The following is a 25,935-nucleotide window of genomic DNA, read 5'->3' as shown; positions in this document are numbered from 1 at the left end:
ACTACATTGTCACGTTTTCAATTTTCAACCAGAGATTTCGGTTCTTTGGATGAATCTTTGTGCCAGATCTATAATCGTGATTGAATCTTGATATTTAATAATTATTAAATAATGATCGATATTATTTATTTGATTATCGAGGGATAATATTGATATTAGAGGGATAATAATTCTTCGATTAACTTGCAAATCTTCTGGAAACGGCATATAGTTGGCAGAAACAGAGCCTATTGAATTTATACATATAAATTCAAATAATTATTAAATAATAACATATATAATTTAAATAAAACATATTAAACATATTAATTATCTTAAATATCTCTAATTCTAATTTATAACTGAAGAATTTGCATTGAGACGTCTTTTATCTAAATTGTTTCAAGTATCATAATATACTGTTCAATAATATGACATGAATTTATTAGTGACAGTTTATTTTCTTCTATAATTTTTATGAAATATTATCTCATACATTTTACATTCGAATCTAAAATCTTCCAATGTTTTGGGACGAATGTCTTTATCAGTTCGATTACGATTCATTTTTTTTTTAAATGAATAATACAAGGACAATATGTATTTTCATCGACATATATATCATAAATATTTAAAGATTGATAAGTATTTTTAAGAAATATATGTAAGACGTATATAATATAAGATATATTTAATAATTATTTGAATTTATATGTATAAATTCAATAGGCTTTGTTTTTGCCACTAACTACACACCAGAAGATTTATGAGCTAATTAAAGAATCAGAATTATTATCCCTCTAATCTCGATAATCAAATAAATAATATCGATTATTATTTAATAATTAAGCATCAAGATTCAATTGCGACTTTATATGACTTATAGACATTTCTTATCAAAATGTACTATCAGTTTTTACATGTTCATGTTATATACATCAGCAAAATAATAATCTAATCTAAGCATTACTATCTTGTCATTTCAATAAATGTTACCACAAGTTAATCGAACTAATAAAGACACTTGTTCTGGAAGTTCCAGATTCGAAGCCTAGTTAAGGTAATATTTGCAGTGATATTTATTTCTATAAGTGATTTTTAGTCGATATTATTTATCTAATTATCAATATTATAGGAAATATTATATATTACATAATATTAAGAGGAATATATAATTTTAGTTGCTCGCAATCAGCTGATAATGACAAAAATAAAGCCTTTTCCTCTTTATTGAATATATATATATATATATATATATTTATATTCAAAAATAATTATATATATATAAAATTATTTTAGTAAAAATTAAAATATTTAATTATTTTAATAAAAATAATTTTATATATATATATATATATATAAAGTTACATAAAAATAATTATTGGGCAAGACTCAGCCGTGATCATACATGTCTTATATCTTTTGCGATAGGAAAATTAATTTCATAGAATTATAGAAACCATAGGTTTGTTTATCGAAATTCTTAAGAATATGAAAGAAAAAAATAAGTTGAATAAGTTTTAATAGAAGTTTTAATTCTTAGAGAATATTATCGTATTAAAACTTATTCAACTTATTTTTTTTTGCAAGCCGCATTTTTTTACATTATTATTTTATCCTGCTGTTGTAAAAGCAGCACTTGCAAAATAGTTCGTATTTCGAGTGTTAAATTACCATGCACGACTGTTGACATTGTGAAGTATACTATAATGTTACGGTGGAGAGTTAAAATATTACGTATTCACTAATGCAATGAATACGAACAATTAAATTGCTTTTGTATATGTACACGGACAAAAACAATTCTACTGTAAAATTTAAAAATTTACCTATAGGTATAGATCTGAAAAATAATTTTGTTGGACCATCAAAATTATTATGTAGCGTGTTTAAATATCATAATAATATTACTAAATTTTTTTGTAGCAGTCAATTTAGATGTTTCATATAATTATTTTGATGGCTTAACAAAATTATTTTTTAAATCTATATCCAGCACTGTCCTTTCCGAGTAATAATGTGCAGTAAGTAGCTAAACTCCAAGCTGTCAAAAACCGCTAAACTCCAAGCTGTCAAAAACCGCATTATTCCTTGTTCAATAACATAGTTGATAGAAATCCATCTGATGAATAATGCCCATTTCTACCAACTAACTTTAATTGTAGATTAATTTTAGTCTCGGGGTTTAATTTGACTTTCTTCTTTTTTTTAATTTTTTTTAGAAAATTAGAAAAAATAAAGAGTAGATTTAAACCGAGATTAAAGTTAATCTACATGATAGAAATAATAAATAGATATAAATGATACAAAAATAGCGGGGCATTCACACAAAGATGGAATATTTAAAAAATTACTTCCCCTGAAAAATAAATTTTTTCCGATTTTTTGAGAAATAAATATGTAAAAAGAATAGCTAAATGTAAATTAATATCATGTATGTGTGATATTTTAATCATTTATTTTACATGATTTATTTTGATGAAATTAAATTGATAATTTTATCATTTGAGAATTGAAAAATTAAGAAATAACTTATATCTTAAGACTTAATAAATAATAAATAAATTATCTTAAGACTTAAGTAATTTGTACGCTAATTTTAATTACCTTTATTAACCATTAATGACCTAATTTGCATAGGAGTTTGACAACGGTAGATTAAGTTAATAGAATTATTTACGAATCAGCTAATTAACTGAGATTCTACAATCAAAAAAACCGTAAAATAGCTTGTTATCTTGTTAGCCTGTTCGTGAACTCTATTTAAATAACGTTTCATAATCGCTCGTTTCACAGCACAGTGTTGATGCATCACTTTCACAGAAATTAAACGTATTGCATTCACGTGTCACGTGATAGATCGCGGTTCTACATGAAAAACTGCTACATTTCAGTAGGTTTTTCGCGCGACAATACGTACGACATCCTTTGCGACAAATATGCGGCCGCACGAATTTCTCACGCATTGCTCCGTCTCGGCACGATGTCTTTGCTTGAACGGTAGGATTTGGCGATATTTGTGGGTCCTCGTGTATCTACTCAGCCTTGCAGTTGCTTTCAACTCTTCCCAGCCACCCATAATTAACACGAAATGGGGCTTGTTTCGCGGCAAGTGGAGCTGGTCCGTACCTGGTAATCGGCCGATCGCGAATTTCCTTGGAATACCCTACGCACAACCACCGGTGGGCGAACTGAGATTCAGGGTGCGTAGATATTCTCACCCTTATGTACACGCCTCAGTAATAATATAAAAAAAATTAATTGATATATAATTGATTTTTATTTGAGAAAAATGTTAAAGACTTTGATGAGATTTTTTTAACTTCATTTTGTAACTAAGTAAAAGTCAATGTTGACTTACACAAAAACTACAAAAGCTTTTGCTAAGGAATAAAAATTTGCCTTGTTGAATTTATATATTAATTCAACAAAGAAAAATTATTCGACACTAAGATCTTCTTCGCCGATTAACGTCTATGATTTGATTATTTTAATAAAAATTTAACTAGATAAAGAATTGAAAATAATTATGTAGAATACTTAAGGATGATGAAAATGAATATTTTTTTGCAAAAATTTTTTATATTTTAAAAATCAATTTAAGCGACCTATATAATTATCTGATCCAATGAAATCATCTCTGATCAAATTTTTAGATATTTCAGGAAAAATAACTTTTTCCGTATATTGTAATAGATGTAATATATTTAAATTCAGATAAATTAAGATAATTTAATTAACACATATTTAATTAATATATAATCAATACATGTTATTAGAGTCCGCAACAATGGAATAACACGTGGATGAAAATACGCGACGCTACGATCGACGGGCAGAAATGTATTCAAATTACAAATGGAACCAAAATTGTTGGCAGTGAAGATTGTCTTTATCTAAATATTTTTATCCCCGACGTAAGTGATTGCATTATACACACAGTAAATATTAATTATAATAATAGCAATATGAAATAATAATAAAACTCTGATAACGGATATTCTTGCATATCAAGTAAGTAGCATCGCGCATAATTTGCGTCAGTCTATTCATATAAGTTTAATAGATAGAGAATTACAATCTTTCAAGAACGAATTAATTAGTCCACAAGGTTATCTGATCTGACTTAATTAAACCTAAACGAATGAAGGTTACGCTGCTATTGTGACATTCAGCGGTTTTCACATTAAACGTTTAGTGCAACTATTCATTATTAAAAATATTTCGCTCTTCTATTCACATATAATTCATATATAATTCTGTCATTCCATCATTATCAAAAATCTTAATAGATTTTAGAGATTCGACAGAGATCCCAAAATCTACCGGTTTTAGTTTTTATACACCCAGGTATATTTAAAGGAGGCAGTAGTGATAGCAAACTATATGCGCCGGATTATTTGTTGAATCACGATGTGATCCTCGTCACATTGAATTATCGTCTTAGTGCCTTAGGTAAGAAAAAAAAAATAATGGTAAATATATCGCAAATTTAGACATAAGATAATCCAGATAAAATAGATCTCACCATAATATATAAATAACAAGCTCGATTACTTAGGCTTTTTTAGCACAATGAACGAAGTCTCTCCAGGTAATTACGGCATTAAAGATGTAAAGATGGCCCTCGAATGGATACAAGAGAATATCCATAGCTTCAATGGGGATCGCAGATCAGTGACTCTTATGGGATTAAGTGCCGGTGCTGCGACGACTCATATTTTAGCTCTCTCAAAGAAGACCGAGGGTCTCTTTGATAAATATATTTTGCACAGTGGTACCGCTTTACATCCGTGGAGTTTTCATCCTCCGAGAAAGTATAGACAAGTATGCTTGAAATTGGCAAAACTTGTTGGCTGCCTGCCGAAAAGAGGCAACGGCATGAATGACACAATCGACAAAAGTTCGGAAGAAAATAATGGAAGCAGCGCCTACGATGACGTTTTGTACTCAAGCTATACCATAAAAGATGACGAAGAGATAATGTCTTGCATGAGAAAAGTTGACGCGAGGAAAATACTAAACATGACACAGTCTTTCGTAAGTGTCGTCAGTAGTGTTATAAAAAAAAAAATGTTAATGATAGGTCAATAGTTCATAATAATTTTGTATTAGCATGTTTGGGAGAACAATCCACAAGCTGTATTTGGACCTACATTGGAACTTGATTCGGAGGACGCTATCCTGACGATGCATCCATTGAAGATAATAAAGGAAGGATTCTTTCGCGATATGCCAGCGATAATGCAAGTCGTGAAAGATGAAGGCTTAGTGAAGACGACCGGTAATTTTCTATTATTCGTTGTAATAATAGATAATATTTAATTCTCCTTTCGTATAAGGCCTGTTCTACCTCACTCTCATATGCCTGTGTGCATGTAGGTGATGCACAGGCATATGAGACCTACATTTTAATGCCGGTTCCGAACGGCACATTTTCGAGGAGGTTCTTATGGGTAAGAATACTCTCGCGGTTTATTAGACCGCGATCGAGAGAAGGCACAAGAGCGAAAATATTTTTGATCCTACCGGGATCTTGAACCTGGGATCTTTAGACCAATGCGCCATCTACTGTGCCACGCTCGCTCTCGGTTATGATTCATACTATTATATTAGTTAACTTTAAATAAAGTTCAAAGTCCCATTTTTAACAAAGTCCTTAGCTATATTTATTATTATGTTCCAAGAAGGAAATTATATTTCTAATAAATTTTCAATGGCGATGCGGACAGAGAAGAATTCGACGAAATTCGTGTCTATTCATTTCAGACTTAATCATAAATCGCGACGTCAGGACCGAATTCATAGAGAATTTCGAAGAATATTTTCTCTATTTTGCGGAATATGAAAATGTGGTTTCGAACACCAAAATGTTCACGTCCGCGATACAGGATTTTTACTGTAAGGGAAATATAACAACGACTCCGATGTATAATATTACGGAGGTGAGTTTGAGAGCGGATACTTAGGTAACATTTGATAACGAATTTATTTCTCTAGATGGCAAGTGATGCCCTAATAATGTGGTCGGTGTTTCAAACTCTACAATATCAGTCGAAAAAAGCAAATTCCAGCATTTACTTCTCTTTCTTCGCGTACGAGGGCACGTTCTCGCATACCTATTCTACTGGCATTCCGATTTACTACGGTACGTCATTCGTAACATCAACCTAATAACAGAGAATTAGGACAAATTTAAATTGATTCTTAACAGGATACATGTAAAATCTTTCGAAGCTTTTGTTTTATCTTGTAGGCATAATTAAACTTATTAATAATTTAACACTATGATATTTCTCTCCTGATTTTGAATTTTTAAGAGACTTCTGAATATAAATATAATATAATAAAAATAATTATGACGAAAAGAGTTGTTTAAAAAGCAATATAAAGAAAAAAGAAATTTTTTTGTCATTAATTATGTTGGTTGCTTTGCGTGCTAAAATCGATAATGAAACATTTGCGTAAAAATTTAAATTAACAATCTGTTTCTCTAGGTGTTTGTCACGGGGACGATATGAACTATTTCTTTCCTATATTAAATAATATGTTTCCGGATTTGTTACTGCACAATACAGAGTATGATAAAACCATGATTAATATTGTAACAGAGATGTGGACAAGTTTCGCGAAGAAAGGGTAAATATAATTAATAGCGTTATATATGCAATACGAATATCTTCATAAAAGATGTAATGTTTCGAGAAAATTTATTTATTTATTTACTGCGCGAGCGAGTTCCAAAATATTAAAAAATTATTTTTATTATTATTATAAAAATTTTGAGAAACAGGTATTTCTCTTGTCGTACATACTTCCGTTTATGCTGGAAGCTTACGTAATCCATCATCTATTCAAAGCCGAATATACTAAATCGTTAGCCTGAAATTCCGTACAGCAATGATCGGACGTTCTTACTGATAATATTTATGTATGCACAGAATACCAAGAACACGGCTGGTCCCTGAGTGGCCTGATTACTATCATCACAAGTTTATGAGATTTGGGATTGGGAAAGCACCGGAAATTGTGGTACAAAGCGATTTCTTGCCTGATAGAATGGCATTCTGGGAGAAGTTGATGTCAAACGTATCGATACCGATAGATGTGTTTATCGTGCCATCGAAAGATACAGTTATCACCAATAACGCTAATGCGATCGATCGCGAGCTAATAGTTACATTAATTGTATTGTCAATGATTATACTCTCATAAATAAAATTATATCTATACTAAATATCTATACTAAAAATCTATACTAAATAAAAACGATAAAGACGCGATAAATTATCCAGATTAGGTTAAGCTGACATCAATGTAATTAATTATGTGTATCGTATATATTTTATTTAAATGATTTTTCTGTTTGGGCGGTTCGAATCAAAGTTTAAATTATACATCAAAGCCGTTTGTAGTTTAAACTCTTTTTCTTCAAAGAGAAAAATATGCGAATAAAATTGGATATAACGTTTTACACGTAAAAATATTTGTAAAAATATTTATCGTGAGATACACATTCTGACTATTAGTAAAATAATATTTTATTTAACAGCGTCAGAAAGAGAGAGAGAGAGAGAGAGAGAGAGAGGGGGGGGGAAGAGAAACCTAGAGTAAATATGGATACAACAAAATATAAATATGACACAATTCATACGATTCCTCTCTTGCAGTTCTATTTTATATATATTCACACTTTCCGCAGGTTTACTTGCGCTAATAAAAAGTAATGATAATAAATACCGAGCGAAGCTGTTTCGTTTACTGCCTGATACTTATTTTTCTCGCATGAAAACGATACAGTTGTTAATAGCGTCGATAAATAAATAATTTTGAAAAGGATGGAATTCTGAATTTAACAGTGTAAATAAATGTTCAAGACGAGTGAGCTTACGTTTACTGCACCGTATTACTAAATTTATTATTTAACTGTTATATTTATTTTTTCTCTATTTTTACTATATCTGTTTTGACACTCGTTGTACAAAAACGACACGAAATCATGATTAGAAAATGCCACCTGAATAGACATTTTTCAGATAATAAAAAATTTAAATATACAGTTTTATTTGTCTTCTTCATATATAATACTTGTTTCAAATGAGTAAAAAGAATATATTTTTACACTATCTTTAGGAGCTCAGTCTAAAGGTTGGTCTATACTAGTATTTGGTCTAGATTAAAGAATAGAATAATTTTTACATAAAGCTATGACTCCTTGAACCATCATCTTTTATAACAATTAAGTCAGGATCTGCTTTTTTTTTCTCTTACGTCCTCCTAGTCCATCGACAAATTAATTTTTTTTTTTTTAATAAACTCTTTATCGAACAAGTTTTTTTCAGAAGTCATGCAGGCATGCAGGCATTTCTGCGTCAGATTTTATTATCAGAATTCAGAGTTACTTTATCTGTTTCAAAATTAGAGTCTAGTAAGAGGGAATAAAATTTCTACAGGGTGTTTTCTATACGCTGCGTTCTTTCGTTCAAGAGTTCTACTGCATTGTCAAAATATCAATGTAGCAGGACACTGTTATATCAAAAGTAGGTATTTCAGTAATTCGACATTTTGTATTTAAAACTAAATAAAAAATAAATAGTTGTTTCATTTTTTTCTTTTTATTTGAAAATAAAACATTTTCATGATTCGGAAAACGGTATTAACAATCACTTTCTTTCAGCATATTAATCAATCTCTAATCTAATAAAGATACATGCAACACGTCGCGTCGTCTTGGCGAGAAAAGCCAGTAATTTGATACGAACAGTGACAAACTATTGGCAGTTCGCCATTAGCAACCTTGACCAGATTTACTCAATTTTACTCATAACTATTTATATAATATGTTACGCATTTGCGTCTGTCTTCAATATATTTTGATGTGGTTCTTTTTAGCAATATTAAATAATGTGAATTATTGCACTGTAACATTTACAACTACAATATTAGATAATATGCATATTATGTTTATAATATACACAAGCCAAACTGATTCAGTTTCACTTTTTATATAAACATTTTAAGCAAAGCATCGAAGTACATGATTAGTTTAAAACTATAATATTTATATATTTACAATAATTATAATATTTGTAATATTTGATTTTTTCTGCTATTTATTTTATAAGATTAATTAATTTAATTTCTGAGGACTCATATATATATATATATATATATATATATATATATAAATATAAAGAATAAATATATTTATTAATATAAATATTATATAATATACAATATAATGAAAATATATTTACATTACATTAATATAAATATATTTATATATATAAAATAAGGTATAAATATACATAAGTATTACAGTGTAGTACATGCATTCGGATTAAATATGACCACGTCACAGTCTGTAATAATGGCGGCAATTAGAACATCGCAATATCGTAATTTCCTTGTAAAAAGTTGACGTTTCGTAATATTTAATATCAGGCATTGTGTCCTGCTACTGTGCACCGCACAAAGGCGAATAAATTAGAACGTTTTGAAATGTGTCGAGAGTGGGATGAACTTCTGAATCGACATACTGTTTCGCGGTGGAGATGTCAACGCCTGATCGAGAGAGATCTCGCTTAATTCGCATAATTAGAATCGAAGTCTCCGCTACGTCATCATACAAAATCATCCCCGGGGGGGGGGGAGATCGACTTGTTCATGAACTCTATTTAAATAACGCTTCATTGTCGCTCGTTTCAGTTCAATGTTGATTAGTAATGCGAAAATTTGAAGGAATCGATTTTGAGAATCGATTCTTCTTCTTTTACCAATTTGATTTTCAAAATCAATGCATCTTTTGTAACTAGAATCGATTCTCAAGCATCAGTTTTTCGTGACAATCAGATAAGTAATGAGGAAAAACGCTTGTCAGTTAGTGATATGAAATTCCTTCCGGATTCTTGAAAAATCGATAATTTTAAATGATAAGTTTTAACGATAAGTTTAATCGATAAGTAATGGACTACTAATCGATTCTTGAAAATCTTGATTCTTACTGAATTGAATTTTTTTTTAGAAGTTCGACTTTTTTTATAATAGATAGTGCTGTTTTAATATTACCTTCGTTTCCTTGAATATATATAAATTCGAAGCAAAATGCTTTATATCGCGAATTACGTGTTATTAAATTACCGAACTAGCAACGTAGTAGTAATATCTGAATTTATTCTCTTAACAAATCGATAATCAATTTTGGAAATTGATTATTCCCCCACTCAACGAAAACTTTATTGTAAAAATTTCACCTCAGCCATGAATCGAATCTATATCACTCACTTTCCGTGACCATAATTCATAATATTTTGTTAATTTTTTTCCCTTTTTTTTTTTTTTAGTACTTCGGTTAGTTTTCCTTAGTTGTTCTACATATTCAAATATGCATTCACACTAATAAATGTAAACGCATGACTCATCTTATTAAATACAAAAGATCTTCCGAGTCATTAATTCTATTCTGAAAATCTGAAAAGGCGAAAATCTGAAAATCTGAAAACGCGTTACGCGTTCGTATACCTGCTCGATGCACGACTCTTCTCGAAAAGTACTTTGACTTTTGACTGCAAATTTTAAGGGGATATTTTCAGAAAGTGTTAATGAGTGCCTTCCATTTAGTGACACAAGTCGACACAAGTATCATCCTATCTTTCTTGGCATTCAATGAGTAAAATAAAGCGAAAAGATAAGATAAAACGATACTTGTATCGACTTGTGTTACTAAATGGAAGGCATCCACTATCGATTAAGACTCTTTCGAGAAAATCGAATTTTTAGATCTTCTAAACCAGATTCCCTTCTTAACCATTCGATCACTGAGGCTAATTATTTATCGCAAAAACCAGATAAATCCATTTATGGCTGTCTATAATCTTCTTGTTTTAAAAATATGTGAACGGCATAGATTATTATTGTTTATTTTTTACGCGGCGCTGATGAATAGTAATGCGAAAATTTGATAGAATCGATTCTAAGAATCTCTCTGATCATGCCATACGTCTTATCGTCGGACGCAATGTGAAGCCTGTATTATTGCCAAAGTGTAGCACTATCTATTATTAAAAAAAATGAATACTCTTACAAAAAAAGTAATCGATAGTAAGAATCAAGATTTTTAAAAATTAATCAACAATCAATTATTTATTGTCTAGAATAATCGATTTTTAAAACATTGGGAAGAATTTCATATCACTGTTGAAATCACTGGTTGACGCATCATTCTCCCAGGAGATAAACATACTGCAATCATGTTATGTCACACGATAACGCATTATGTGGTTTTACTTATAAAATTGGTGCATTTCAGTTGGTTTTTTCGTGCAACATCTCTCGGAAGTATACAGCCACACAAATTTTTCGCATCGGCACAATGTTTTCGTCTGGACGGTAGGATTTGGCGATGTTTGGTCATTCTTGTGTATCTAATCGGCCATGTAGATGCTTACGATCTTTCTGAGCCACCTGTAATCTCCACGAAATGGGGCTCGCTTCGCGGGAAGTGGAGTTTGTCCCTATCTGGTAATCGGCCGATCGCGAATTTTCTTGGAATACCCTACGCGCAACCACCGGTGGGCGAACTGAGATTCAAGGTGCCTAGATATTCATATAGCGTATATCATTCTCATTTTTACGTACACGCCTTAGCAATAGCATAGAAGAAACTTGCCGATATATATTTAACTTTCATTTGAGAAACATGTTTAAAGATTTTGATGAGATTTTTTTTAATCTCATTTTCTTTCATTGTAACTAAATGAAAATTAATATTGACGTATTTACCTATACACAAAAATGGTATTGGTGCTGGAGAATAAACATTTGATTTAATAATTAGATAAAGATTAGAAAATAGAATGTAGAACGCTTAAGAATGATGAAAATATTTTTTTGCACATATTTTTTATATGTTAAGAACCAATTCAAGTTTTTACTTAATTATTTCATTCTTTTCTTTTTTTTTTTTTTTTTTTTTTTTTTTGAAGATCTAACGAAGTTATCTCTAACTGATCAAATTTTTAGGTACTTCAAAAGAGATAATTTTTTCGTGTATTGTCTTAGATGAAATTTATTTAAATTCAGACAAATTAAGATAATTTAATTAATTAATATTTATTTAATTAATATATAATCAATTCATGTTATTAGAGTCCTCAACGTTGGAATAACACGTGGACGGAAATGCGCGATGCTACGACCGATGGACAGAAATGTATTCAAATTGATATAAAAGGAACCAGAATTGTTGGCAGTGAAGATTGCCTTTATCTAAATATCTTCACTCCTGATGTAAGTGATTGCATTATACATTATTTATCAGTAAATATCAATAATCGGAATATGAAATAATAATAAAATTCTAGCAATATTCTTGTGTAAATAATTAGTATCACGTGTAATTTTAATTGTTCTATTCAAAGTTTAAAAACAGAGAATTACAATGTTCCATGAACAAATTTGATTATATCACTAGATAACTTAATGACTTAATGAAACTTAAACGATTTAAGGTTACGTTATTATTGTGACATTCAGTGATTTCTATATTAAATTTAGCACAATTATTTATTATTCATTGTTCACTATTCATTCAAAAATATTTTGCTAGTTTATCCATATATAATAATTCTATTCCATATTATCAAAAATCTCCACAGACTTCAGCGAAAAGCAGATGGGTATTCACACATCTACCAGTTTTAGTTTTTGTGCACCCAGGTGGATTTAATATAGGCAGCAGTAATAGCAAACAATATGCTCCGGATTATTTGTTGCAACTCCATGTGATCGTCGTAACATTGAGTTACCGTCTCAATGCTTTAGGTAAGTAGGAAAAACACACTGAGAGAAAACAAAATATTTCTAGTAACTGTATTTAAGACAATTACGAAATTTAAATATCTGCAACTAATATTCCAAAGTAAGAAATACGAAAGTATTATTGAATACAATAAAAATAGAGTCATGATAACAATACATGTAAATTATTAATTGATAGAGAAATAGCGACTCAACCATAACTATGTAGTTATATAAACTTCATACAAATAGAAGAAACTATTAAATTTTTGCAAATATTTTTGTGAAGCAAAAACACAATATCGTTGAGATAAATTTAAAAAATACATATTAATAACGATATATAGTATATTAGTTATCTAATTTTAGTTAGTATAGTATATTAGTTTATCTAATTTTTTAGATTTACTACAAATAATTAATATTATTATATTTTCTTGATTCATATAACTTATTAATTATTCTTATTACAATTTTAACTTATACACAATTGAGACGTTATTTGTATACAAAGTAGTTTCTAGTTATTGGTACGACTTTTTTTTCTGAACGTAATGGTATACATACATGTATATATACATTGTAAATTTCAGCACAATATAATCCAGATAAAATTGACCTCATAATATATAAATAATAAATTCGATTACTTAGGCTTTTTTAGCACAGTGAACGAAGCCTCTCCAGGTAATTACGGCATTAAAGATGTAAAACTGGCCCTCGAATGGATACAAGAGAATATCCATAGCTTCAATGGGGATCGCAGTGCGGTGACTCTTATGGGAATGAATGCGGGTGCTGCGATAACTCATTTTTTAGCTCTTTCAAAGAAGACCGAAGGTCTCTTCTATAAATATATTTTGCACAGTGGTTCCGCTTTAACTCCATGGAGCCTTCATCCCCCAAGAAAGTATAGACAAGTATGCTTGAAATTGGCAAAGCTTGTCGGTTGCCTGCCAAAAAAAGACGACGACATGAATGACACAACCAACAAACGTTCGGAAGAAAATAATGGAAAAAGATGTAGCGCTGACGTTTTGTACTCAAAGTATACCATAAAAGATGACGAAGAGATAATGTCTTGTATGAGAAGGATTGACGCGGAGAAAATAGTAAAAATGACACAGTCTTTTGTAAGTGTTGTCAGTAGTGTCATAAAAAATGTTAATTAAAAATTTATCATAATGACACTAATTTTGTGTTCGTATATTTGGAAGGACAATCCATTTGCTGTATTTGGGCCTACATTGGAACCCGATTCGGAGGATGCCATTCTAACGATGCATCCTTTGAAAATAATAAAAGAAGGATTGTTCCGCGATATACCTGTCATCATGCAAGTCGTGAAAGATGAAGTTTTATTCCAGACCGCAGGTAATTTTCCATTATTATTCTCAGTAATAATATTTAATTAATAAAAGCTGTCGCGCAAATTATTTCAAATAATTCTAAATAAGTCAAATAATTATTAATGAGGTGATTCTCGGTATTAGATATGATGTGGTAAATGGGCAAATGAGAATCAGCACTATTTACAGTATGGAATTGATATTCCTTATTACAACTTAAAAATATATAAAACACAGTAGAATAATTTTTCTCTAGACCCTAGACCATAGATATTATTCATACTATTACATTAATTAATCTTTTATTAAACAAAACTAAGAGTCTAATTTTTAACGAGATGCCTAGCTGTATCTAATATATGTTCCAAGGAAGAAATTATATCTATTTCCAATAGATTTTCGATAGCGACATGGAGAAAAAAGAATTCAGCGATACTCGTGTCTATTTGTATTCGTTTCAGAGTTCAGAAAAAATCCCATCGTGACGACCGAACTGTCGGAGAATTTCAAAGAATATTTTCACTACCTTGCGGAATGTGAAAATGTGATTTCGAACGCTAAAGTTTTCACTTCCGCAGTACAGGATTTTTATTGTGAGAAAAATGGAACGAGTCTGATGACATGTAATGTTACGGCGGTAAGTTCAAGGATGTATACGTAGATAACATTTGATAACAAGATTATTTCTTCAGATGTTGAGTGATTCTCTAAGAATATGGCCGGTGTTCCAAAGTTTACATTATCAGTCGAAAAAAGCAAATTCCAGCATGTATTTCTCCGTCTTCGCATACGAGAGCACGTTTTCGAGTACTTACGCTATGGGCATTCCGTTTAGCAGTGGTACGTCGTAACATAATAACAGAGAATTAGAAAATTGATTCTTCACAAAACACAATCAGATACAAAAGAAATATGAAATCTTCCGGAGACAAAACTTTACTTTCTAATAGATCTTTACTAATAGATCTTTTTCCCATCTAGCCATATTGTTTCCCATATTGCCCCCCCTCTAGTTTTTCCTATCTAGTCCCCAAATGGTTTTTCCCATCTAGTTTCCACATAGTTTTTCCCATCTGGCCCCCACATAGTTCTTCCCATTTAGTGCCCACATAGTTTTTTCCATCTACCCCCCACATAGTTTTTCCCATCTAGCCCCTACACAGTTTTTCTTATAGAAAAACTTCTTGCAGATCTAGTAGTCATAATTAAATCTATTGAAGATAAATCTTAACGCTATGATATTTCTCTCTTGATTTTAAATTTCAGAAGACTTTTAAATATGAATATAATATAGTAAAAATAATTAAAGTAATTAAAATAATAATCAAATAATAAAAATAATTACAATAATAATCAAAAGGTATTTAAGAAGCTATTTAACATGAAGAAAAAAGTATATCTTTTGTCATTAATTACATTGGTTGTTTTCGCATGCCAATAATAAATCCGATCATGAAATATTTGTAAACATTCATTGTAAAGATTTACATTAATAATTTTTTCCCTAGGTGTTTCTCTCAGCGATGATTTAATTTCCATTTTTCCTACATTGAAGTACAGTATGTTTGTATCTAAGAATGTATCATTGCACTTAATGGGAACGGATGTGACCATGATTGATGCCGTACTAGAGATGTGGACATATTTCATGAGGAAAGAGTAAGTATAATTACGTTGTATAATTAAAGCATTATTCGCGTTATTTATGCAATATTCGAATATCTTCATCGAAAGATTTATCGAAAACATTTATACTGTGCAAATTCCAAAAGATAATTGTTTTTATTAGATTATTATTATTATTATTATTATTATTATTATTATTATTATTATTATTATGAATATTTCAAAAAAATAGGAATTTTTCTTATTCTTTCTCTTATTCTTTACGCTAATTTTACGTAATCCGTCATATAGTCATAACCAGATAATAAATCATTAGTTTGAAGTTCCATTTTGTTCATCGGATGTTTTTCTTGCTGATTTATTATACATGTACAGGGTAAAATATTATAATGCACTATCTTCCATATGGCCCGATTACCGCGATCATCACAAATTTATGATATTTGGGAAGAAGAAATGGCCCGACTATTATGTGGAACGCTTTTTCCTGCCTGATAGAATGACATTCTGGGAGAATTTGTCAAACGTATCTATACCGCTAGATGTGTTTATCGTGCCATCAAAAGATACACTTGCCAGTAACGCTAATACGATCGACTGCAAGATAATAATTACATTAATTATATTGTCAATGATCATATTTTTATAAATAAAATTGTATCTATTCGTAAATAAACATAGTAAAAACGCGATAAATTATCCAGTAAGTTGTAAGCTGATTGACTATTATTTATGCGCTTCGTATATTATTTAAATGATTTTTCTGTTCATGCATTCCAAATCAAAGTTTGAAGGAATCGAATCTAAGAATCGATTCTTTTTCTTACCAATTTGATTTTCAAAATCAATTTGAGTGAGAGGAATTTAATATCTGTAGAATTTTCACTATAAGCTATGTTATCTGTTACGAGCTTTCCTGCATTGTCGAAGTAGAATCGATGTAGAAGAGTACTGTTATATCGATAATAGGTTTCAGCAACTCAACATTTTTTTATTTATGCAGTTAAAATAAATAATTGTTGCGTTCCTTTTTTTCTAATTTGAAAGTAAACGCGCTAATGAAAGAAAATTATATGAATAATTACTTTCTTTCAGCACTAATCAATCTTTAATAGATACATATGTCCGATACGTCGCGTCGTCTTGTCGAGAGATTTCTAGTCTGATATGAAGCTAACAGTGACAAACTATTGGTAGTTCGCCATTAGCAACCTTGTACCAGATTTATTCCTCAACCTTTACTCATAACTATTTACGTAGTATGTCGCGCATTTTTTATGCGATCTGTCTTCAGTATATCGTAATGTGATTTTTTTCTAGTAATTTTAATTAATGTGCTTATTAATTAATTGCACTCTAACCATTGCAATAATGCATAAATTATGTTTATAATATACACAAGCCAAATTAATTCAGTTTCTCCTCTTATATAAATTCTTTAATCAAAGCGTGTCATAGTATACGATTAGTTTGTAATTAATCATTATGAATATCCAATTTTTTCTACTATTTATTTTATAAGTTAGTTCATCTTATAAGCTAATCAATTTAACTTATAAAGGACTCAAATATATTTATTAATATAAATATTAACATATAAATAATAAAATATATATATATATATATATATATTAATATAAATATATTTATATGTATAATATATAACATAAGATGTAAATATATGTATAAATATTACAATATAGCATATGCATTCACATTAAATATGACCACGTCACAGTCTGTAATAGTAGCAGTAATTAGAATATCACAACGTAATATCGTAATTTCCTTGTGAAAAATCGACGTTTTGTAATATTTAATGTCAGGCATTGTATCTCGCCACTGTGCACCGCACAAAGGCAAATAAATTAGAGCGTTTCGAAATGTGTCGAGAGTGGGTTGAACTTTTGGATCGGCGCGCTGATTCGCGCGGAGATATCAACGCCCGATCGAGAGAGATCTCGCTTAATTCGCATAATTGGAATCGAAGTCTCCGCTATGTCATCATACGAAATCATCTCAGGGGATATCGCATGTTCTTTTATAGTATTTTCTATATTACATTTTGCATCTTTGTCTTTCATTACATGTTTGCCGAATATTTAAAATGAATAAAAATATGAGAGAAAACTATAAAAAAGGATGCAGTCCGTAATTTTTTCTTCTTTTATTTGTCATAAATGAAGAAAGACAATTAAAATTATACTGTTGCATGAAAAAGAGTCATGTTTATTTGATAAAAAACCAATTAGTTTTAGTTGAAATACAGATCTAAGACAACATTACTGCTAATTGTTAATCTTCGTTCAGTTGTGGATAAACATTACAGCTAGACAGGTTGTTACGCTGCGCTATTATAGTCGCGCTAAGGAAATTCTCATACGATTAGAATTATGTTGACGTCACAGATGCGCCGAATAGGGTAGGAGATGTTCAAACTCTAAACATTGCCGTTCATTAATGCCGTTCACCGTTTAGGCGCAGAGAAGCTCTCCTGTTCGTATACAGCAATGACGATTACGGTTCCGGCAGGTGCCACCACCTTGCGGAACCGTTTGTCCGTTTCTGCCGCCCAGAACTCAGGAAAGTATCATGCGACAAATCTGCAATATATAACTCAAATCACACCTGGATATAGCAAGAAAAATTACATATGCGTGATAATATGTATGTAGAAAAAAATATTCAAAAAAATGTGTTCACGTAGCGAATGCATCAAGAAAATCTGATCTATTTTAACTTAAGTAGATCGTCGATATTATTTTCGTAAAACCGATATTACATATTCATTCCCACGTCGTCGTCTAGCAGCAAGCGCGATGCTGTTCTCCAAAATATCTGCCCCATCGCTTTCGCGAGATTTCGAGAACCACTTTGATTTTTCCCATGAATCACGAGGGGAGTCATCGATTGCACGTGATTTATATTTATCGTCGTTCTTCGAGAGTCTCTTGTTTTTTTTTTTTTTTTAATTTTAAACAAAGCAAATTAAGTAGCAAATTGACGTGAAAAAAATCTTTAGTTTTCATCCTTCAAGTCCAGCATTTGATACCGCTACGTCGGCGCCATGTTGTTCGCCGCTACGGTCCTGCTCCCATTACAATCGCGCGGATCCCACAACGGGCGATTGTATCGGAGAACCGTCGGAGAACGCGAGAGGAAGGGGTCTCCATGTCGGTTCAGTGAGCTGCAGTGAGCTCACGCACGTCGAACACTCGTCAACGCACGGCGTCGCGGCGGTCCAAAAATGGCGTTCCCCGCGTAACACAGCTCGTCGTTATCGTCGTCGTCGTCGTCGTCATCGTCGTCGTCGTCGTCGTCGTCGTCGTCGTCGTCGTCGTCGACGTTCGCCGTTGTCATCATAAGCCACACGCCGATCGACCTGGTGGAACCGCGAGGTGCCAGTCCGCGAGGAGGAGCCAACGTAAATACACCAGTTCGCATACCGTGCGTTCCTACGTCTTGCGTGCGCGCGGTTACGCGAGTGGGTGGATGGGGATATGCGTGTGTGCGTGCGTTTCCGTGCGTGTGATTCACGTCGACGGCGAGTATAGTCCTCCGGACGTCGTGAAGTTGTAACGGCCGGACAGCGGGATTCCGTTTATCAGAATGCTTCTGCGAAGGTGCTCGAACGGTAGACCTGTCAGATGTTTCTCGTCGTAATCGTCGAATGAAGAATTTGTAGACGCTGTCGACTGGCAAAGTTGCCAAGTCAAGCTGCGCATCTGAGAATCTACGCCTCGGAAGAGAGCTATCATGAGTAAAATAGAAGACAACGACCTTAGACGGAGGAACTTTTTAGTCGCGGGAAGATTTGCAAAACTGACAATCTATAATCATCTGCGATGAGAGGATTCTAAATGGTCTCGGATTTCCATCTCTCGAGGAATTTTATAATTCGTGAGATTTCTAAGATAATCTTCGTGCGATCTGAGACTTGATACCAAGGATATCAACTGAACTTAAAAACTTATAATTCAAGTATTCCTTCAAGTATCCGATAATTTATAAAATTTAGAATCAAGGTTTCACAGTTTTATGGTTTCACAAGGACTAAAATCTAGAATAAGATCAAGGATCTCGAACAAGAGAGAACTGGAAATGTCTACTTGTCGTAAAAGGCAACGAGCCTTCTATCAGCGTAATTCCAGAATTTGTACTCAAAAAAATTTTAACAATTCATAGAATAAAAAATTTGTCAATCCAAAAATCCAATTAAATATCAGAGAGTTTAAAATCTACACAGGATGAAAGAATTATAAAAGTTAATTTTAATTTCTACTAATCATTCTCGAGCAAGATTCTGATAAACGGAGTCTTTTTGTCGCTTCATGGCGCGGAGCCTTTTCGATTTCAATCAGTCGATTACATAATCGCTATCGTAAATAATAAATAATCCGATAACGATTCATTACTCCATTGAACTATAATGAATGGAACGCTTTGGTCGCCAATTTTTCACCGGCGTACTCTCGAGCGACATGAATGACGGAAAATCCGTGCGTGAGTGCGTGCATGGTGAATAAAATTTAAGATCGCGGTGAAAGTCGCGTGTGCACGCCCCGTGTATCGCTTAAGTGAATTTAATTCACGCGTGTCGTTCACGTGCGGATGCGCGAGAGCGATCTCTGTTTGATTTCGCCAGACACGTTCTGATAAATGTCGGGATCTTCCCCGCTCTGCGTCTGCCGCGCACGAATTCTAGACTTCTCATTAAAAAGTATAACGGCGGATTCTTCTTTTTTTATAACAAATCCAAATCTTCTTTACGGTGCTTTTTTATTACGTCTCAATTACGTTCTCGATCGCGATCGTCAAGTCACGCGATCTCAGGCCGGACTTCATGGACTGTTATGTAATACACGAAAAGAGGAGAGAGAAAGAGAGAGAGAGAGAGAGAGAGAGAGAAAGAGAGGAGTTAATTAACATCTGGATTTTTAGCGGGTTACTTACGTCCTCGATTGCCTCGCAAAATCGGGAAGAGCCGCCGTTAATCGTTCGCGACGTGCTCACGAGGACGAGGCCTGAAACGACCAAGCGTAGATTTTTACGCACTTACGCAAGCGGTCAGGCGAGCTTTTGAGACAACAATGATGTCACGCCGCGATGAAACAGCTCACCACTGATGCATGAATTACGCATAAAAACAGAAACCCACACGACGCGCGCTCGAGAATCTTTTACGTTCGGCATATCGTAAAGGCATCGATGCAATTTGCCATTTTTAATTCGCAAAAAAAATTAACGCCGGAGCATTGAGACACCGTCCGCTTTGGACAACGCCGGAAACGCGAATTAGCCTCAGAAACGAAACGATGGCTTCTCGATAGCATCTAGATTTGAATCGCGTTGCGTTTCTTGCGGCAAAAGTAGACCGCCTAACAATTTTCCAACGATAATAAAAACTTTTTACTTTACGCGAGTTCGGGCATTTCTGTCGTAATTAACGGATCTCGATCGGACGCCTCGGCGCTTTCGGCAAGTTTTCTTCTTTCTCTTTTTTCTTTAACATCTCCGGCACAAGTGTGCCGCCATGCCGACTCGAGAAGTGCCGCCATCACGAATCTGTCTTATCATTTATTTCACGCAGCGCCAGGATACCTCGCGTGTCGTTTCGTGGTAATTGGTGAATTCCGTCTCAACGCTTTCTTACGCCGTTTCTCCGTTTTGACTTCGGCCGCTTGTCGCCGCCGAATTAGCGCGGCGGGAATAAAATTAAAAAAAAAAAAAAATCGCAGCGGACTCGCTGCCGAGGACAGACACGCGGAAACCGATTATGCGCGCGATCGGACAGGTATGTCGACGCGACGAACGCCGGTTTCGCAGGTGTTTTTGCGCCCCGACACTTTCACCCACGCGAAATTCTCCCGCTGGATCTTCCTCGTCGCGCCACAATGGTTGCGCAATGCGCGCGACCGCCGTCGGTTTTTCCGCCGCGATAAATCGCATCCTGACGCAACGGGACGACCTCAAAGGTCGCGCTCGCAGGTCGCGCCATGCGAAACGTGTTCCACTCGAGCGTTTCGCACGAGCAATTAAATTTATTTCGTAATTGATTATTCGTTACGCACTTCGACACGCACCGCGTACGGTGCGGCTCGTGCGGTGCGCGCTTAATCGAAACGAATTGTCAATTGCAATGTACGGCGATTAAAACGCGAAACGTATTCGTAAACAATTTTACGCAATCGTAAGCAAATGTATTCTCCCTCTCTGCGACTTTACTTTGCCCTAATTCGAGATTAAGCAAGGATGTTTAATATTATAGAATCTCAAGCTTGATGAAAAGTCTGTCGACAAAATTGCAATTGGTGAGGTAATCTGCATAGATGAGACTCATGCATATAAGTAACTTTCTCCTTCGAACGACCCAATGAATTTTTAATTGAAGAGGAACATGAAACAACACACGTAAAGAAGGATTTTGCTGAAGCTGATTTAAAAATTTCAGATTTAAAAATAATTTACCAAACCACCAAAATAATTACGATGCTTAAACGTGATGATACTACAAAAGCTTTTAGATAGTTAAGCAATTTGAACGTCTTACGTTTTAATTACATTTTAGTAGCACGACAAAATTATTCGCAGATTTATATCAGATTTATATTTGGCCACATTTTTAGATACTTCAGCAAAATTATTCTTCTCATAAAGGAATTTCATTCTTTACGTAAAATTATTTTTTTCCCAAAATTATCAAATTATGATTGGCATACAAAGCTCGGTGTTATCGACAGGAATCCGAGAATGCAGTCCGCCGAGCAGTTGCGACCAGAACAGCTGGTGGGCCTGGTGGCCCGTTCGGCCGAGGGTACGGCCGCCAAGGGGATGCCGATCAAGGGCCACGAGGATCTCTGGGTGGAGATCCAGGCCAACACCTTCCGGAACTGGGTGAACGAGCATCTGAAGCACGCCGGCGACGTGGGCGGTGGCCCCGTGCTGGACCTCGCCGAGGATTTTAGGGATGGCACGCGTCTCTGCGCCCTGGTCGAGGTGTTAACGAAACGCCGCCTGCCACGATGGAACCCGCGACCGGCGAACCAGCACCACCACCTGGAGAACGTGTCCACGGCGCTGCAGGCCATCGAGGCCGACGGCGTCAAACTCGTCAACATCGGTAAGCGAGTCGCATTCATTTGATCTCTACCGGAAGTGGAATTATAATTAGAATACAATGAGCGTGATTGTACTCGAAATGAAGGATCGCATAATTTTATCCTTGACGATGGAATTGTTTTAACATTGAGCGTGCATAGAAGTATATCCAGGACATTTTTAACAAACGGCAAGACAAGAAACGGTCTTGCGTAACTAAAAATTAATTAAATGTATCTGGAAAATTGATCGGAAAATAATTTTATTGGGTCATCAAAATATTTAGGGCAATCAGGTGGGTTGCTAAAATATTAAAGCTTTTGGCGTTATTATTAGTATACTTAAGTATTCTATTTCATTATTTTAATTTATCCAATGAGATTAATCTCTGATTTATATCTGATTAATTTTTTATATTGATATATAAATTTTCAATTCGTTTCATTGACAATTATATATAATATTACATAATTGTATATTATTATGTACTATTAGTCAGATTTATTATTATTCTATTTAATTTATCGTAAATACTGATTAATCAACTCAATCTACGTTAAATATTTTCGCTCGTAACTCGATATATTCTATCATATTTCATCGCGGTCCGTGACGTTTTCAAGATTAATCAATATAAATTATCCGCCGTCGCTGGAACTTTCGCACTTTTACGAGCCGCAATGTAGGCAAAATACCGTGTTTCATATAGATTGACGAGAATTGCAAGGGTACAACTCGGCGAGGCGAAGGCCGGCCGTCCTTCCACGGTCGCGCGAAACCATCAAGGCGTTGCACGCGTTCAACGTCCAATTACGCCTCATAATTGGAACGACGTTATGACTCGCGTTTCTACAATGTATTCATGAAATATCCAGCCTTCGATAATACGCGCTGATATGCGTGGCAATCGAATAATAAGCTTCCACCATCCATCTCGATGAATCAATACTGGACAATCGGCCGAGCCGTTCTGCCACTTTTTTAATTATCTCAGAAATGAATTTACAAAAAAGAAATCAGGATAGCTACGCTTTTTAAGTCCTTTCAATAGCACACATTTCTCGCAGCAACATTACGCCCGACGTTTGCTCGACGATTATTTTATTGTGCGGAAAGATTAAAGATAAATCTGATTAGATTCTCGTTAATAAAGCGGATTTTAGTAGAGGAAGAGATTTTTTTTTTTTTTTTTTATTAAGACACGTCAGTCAAGAGTGACATTTTTGCGGTGATATTTAAATGATGGCGTTTTATGTATTCTTTGACCGTGATACTTAAAATTCGGTAGCGCCCCTCCAATCTGCTTAATCTTTCTTGAATAATGACCACCTTTCAATCTCGCAACTTATTCATTGATCGCCAACGGAAGGTATATTTTTTTCATAATAAACGATGTTAATTAAAAGTGACATTTCTACGATGATTTAAATAACGATATTTCTTATTCTCTTATCATGATACCTGAATATGAATGATACACAGAAAGAAGAAGAACAGTTTTGCTAAAATATTTGAAAATTTAATCGGATATCTGAAAATAATTTTCTTGAAATAATTAAAAGATGTTGAAATAATTAAAATAATTAAAAACCCAAAAGAATTAAAATAATTAAATACAGCGTTCAACTGATTACTAAAATATAAAAAATATTTACAGTATTATCACCACGTTTAAGTTTTCTGCATAATTATTTTAATTATTTCAAAATCATTTTCAGATTAGTATCTGGCCAAATTTTCAGATATTTCAGCAAAATTTTTTTAAATTCGATTATATCCTTCTCTTGTTCGTTTCTATAATCCGCTTAATCTTTTTTCGGAAAACATCGATACGCCGTAGTTCGCCGTAGTTCGCAACTCGTTTGTTGATCGCCAACGAGAGATATATATATAATAAGCCACGTGGGAGAACTCTCTCCGTGTTCATTAACTCTCTCCCCCCGTGGCGTGCCGAGGTGCGGGAAAGAGGTACACGCGCACGCGTGAGACGCGTTATTAATAATGATATGCAATCAAAGTACGAGGGAGCCGCCACGACGCATTCCACAGGTAACGAGCAATCGCTGGAAATGCGCGTCTTCCCTCCTCTCGCCCTCTCGGCCGCGGAGAAAGAGATCGCGAAAAATATATTTACTATGCCTCGTCCCGATCTCCGTGTGCGCCGATCACGTGCGGATTTTTTTCCTCCGTATGCGTTTATGAAAAAAAAATGTCGAATGTAACACCCTTCGGAATCAGTTCGCCCCTGATTGCGCACGTACGAGCAAATTGCGCCGCGCGCCGAGCGCAATCTCGCTGCGATGCTCTCCCGATTTAATCCGTGACTTCCCTGAATTCTCTCTCTCCCTCTCCCTCCCCCTCTCTCTCTCTCTCTCTCTCTCTCTCTCTCTCTCTCTCTCTGTGTTTTTTTATTCTCGCGACTCGCTCGAATTAATCTCTCTTTCGCGAGATCTTTTCCTCGAACCGCCGCGAGCTCATTTGCTGTTCATTTTATGCATGTGACATCACTCGGCATAGCGGCGATTGAAATCATCACGGCGTTAATTGCGTTTTTTTATTTCCGACAATGGAATAACCCCGCGACTTCCACCTTCCACCGTCGAGCGATCGCGAAGCGCGAAAGCGCGAGTTGAAAGGATAATTTTCCTACTCGGAAGTATCGGCGGCGATCCGGGCCATTACCCGCCACACGCCACACGGCAGAGGTAATACGTTTTCCTCGGACCATAATAATAATAAAGCGCGCAACGCTGGCCTGCCTATGAGTCAGCACACGGACGACGGAGACGTAATCGTTTCGAATATGCGGGTCATCGTTGAACAAGCGACTGTCTTTCAGCGACGCCCGAAGGTCCGCGCTTCTACCGCGGTGCTTTTAATCTCGCGCATGACGTCGCGAAACGTGACTTCGAACAACGCCTCGTTCGGATCCTCTTCCATCGTCTCCCCCTGCGACAGACTTTTTTTCCTCTGCAAAAAAAAAAAAAAAAAAAGAAGCGACGGGGAGAATATCTTACTGGATTTAATATTCCTTCGAAAAATTCGCAACGTTCACGCACCGCGGTCCGCTGCGTGCGTACCGCTT

General features: G+C 34.1%; 3 protein-coding genes and 1 long non-coding RNA gene across 7 annotated transcripts in view; 3 read left to right on the top strand and 1 right to left on the bottom strand.

Annotated features, from left to right (window-relative positions):
- The first annotated feature begins 2,706 nt into the window (after positions 1-2,706).
- LOC105425909 (esterase FE4-like) lies at positions 2,707-7,216 on the top strand. Its single transcript, XM_011636906.2, has 9 exons — positions 2,707-3,182; positions 3,759-3,896; positions 4,272-4,434; positions 4,541-5,019; positions 5,095-5,263; positions 5,749-5,924; positions 5,980-6,127; positions 6,477-6,618; positions 6,921-7,216. The coding sequence occupies exons 1-9, from the start codon at positions 2,919-2,921 to the stop codon at positions 7,192-7,194; spliced, it is 1,953 nt and encodes a 650-aa protein (XP_011635208.2). The 5' UTR covers positions 2,707-2,918; the 3' UTR covers positions 7,195-7,216.
- A 4,215-nt stretch (positions 7,217-11,431) lies between these two features.
- LOC148937578 (juvenile hormone esterase-like) lies at positions 11,432-17,603 on the top strand. Its single transcript, XM_089072599.1, has 8 exons — positions 11,432-12,267; positions 12,636-12,801; positions 13,432-13,910; positions 13,995-14,151; positions 14,588-14,763; positions 14,819-14,966; positions 15,635-15,785; positions 16,128-17,603. Exons 1-8 carry the CDS (start codon positions 12,160-12,162, stop codon positions 16,399-16,401), a joined length of 1,659 nt encoding a protein of 552 aa, XP_088928725.1. The 5' UTR covers positions 11,432-12,159; the 3' UTR covers positions 16,402-17,603.
- LOC105425907 (uncharacterized) overlaps positions 13,601-25,935 on the bottom strand; it is a 31,871-nt gene continuing 19,536 nt past the window's right edge. Inside the window, exon 3 of one of the 2 annotated variants that reach the window (XR_016138329.1) lies at positions 13,601-13,730. This is a non-coding gene — a long non-coding RNA (uncharacterized LOC105425907). Of the gene's footprint in view, positions 13,731-17,952; positions 18,356-25,935 lie in introns of those variants that run through there. The other variant, XR_016138327.1, reaches the window with a different exon arrangement.
- Positions 18,922-25,935, top strand: part of jbug (filamin-type immunoglobulin domains fbug) — a 37,709-nt gene continuing 30,695 nt past the window's right edge. Inside the window, exons 1-2 of one of the 3 annotated variants that reach the window (XM_011636905.3) lie at positions 18,922-19,176; positions 22,493-22,872. In XM_011636905.3, the coding sequence (XP_011635207.2) occupies positions 22,503-22,872 (370 nt within the window). In that variant the 5' untranslated portion in view covers positions 18,922-19,176; positions 22,493-22,502. Of the gene's footprint in view, positions 19,653-22,492; positions 22,873-25,935 lie in introns of all 3 variants that reach the window. The other 2 variants (XM_089072591.1, XM_089072590.1) reach the window with 2 other exon arrangements.

The sequence above is a fragment of the Pogonomyrmex barbatus genome, unplaced genomic scaffold (genome assembly GCF_055798465.1).
Source record: "Pogonomyrmex barbatus isolate J1 unplaced genomic scaffold, ASM5579846v1 scaffold13, whole genome shotgun sequence".
Lineage (NCBI taxonomy): Eukaryota > Metazoa > Arthropoda > Insecta > Hymenoptera > Formicidae > Pogonomyrmex > Pogonomyrmex barbatus.
This window is presented reverse-complemented; position numbering and strand designations above follow the sequence as displayed.

Excerpts from the sequence above, each read along its gene's own strand:
- LOC105425909 (XM_011636906.2), top strand. The coding sequence starts at position 2,919 with ATGCGGCCGCACGAATTTCTCACGCATTGCTCCGTCTCGGCACGATGT. Across the intron at positions 5,925-5,979 it reads CGATGTATAATATTACGGAG|ATGGCAAGTGATGCCCTAAT; the intron begins GTGAGTTTGAGA and ends TTATTTCTCTAG. Across the intron at positions 6,128-6,476 it reads TGGCATTCCGATTTACTACG|GTGTTTGTCACGGGGACGAT; the intron begins GTACGTCATTCG and ends CTGTTTCTCTAG.
- LOC148937578 (XM_089072599.1), top strand. The coding sequence starts at position 12,160 with ATGCGCGATGCTACGACCGATGGACAGAAATGTATTCAAATTGATATA. Across the intron at positions 12,802-13,431 it reads TTACCGTCTCAATGCTTTAG|GCTTTTTTAGCACAGTGAAC; the intron begins GTAAGTAGGAAA and ends TCGATTACTTAG. Across the intron at positions 14,152-14,587 it reads AGTTTTATTCCAGACCGCAG|AGTTCAGAAAAAATCCCATC; the intron begins GTAATTTTCCAT and ends TATTCGTTTCAG.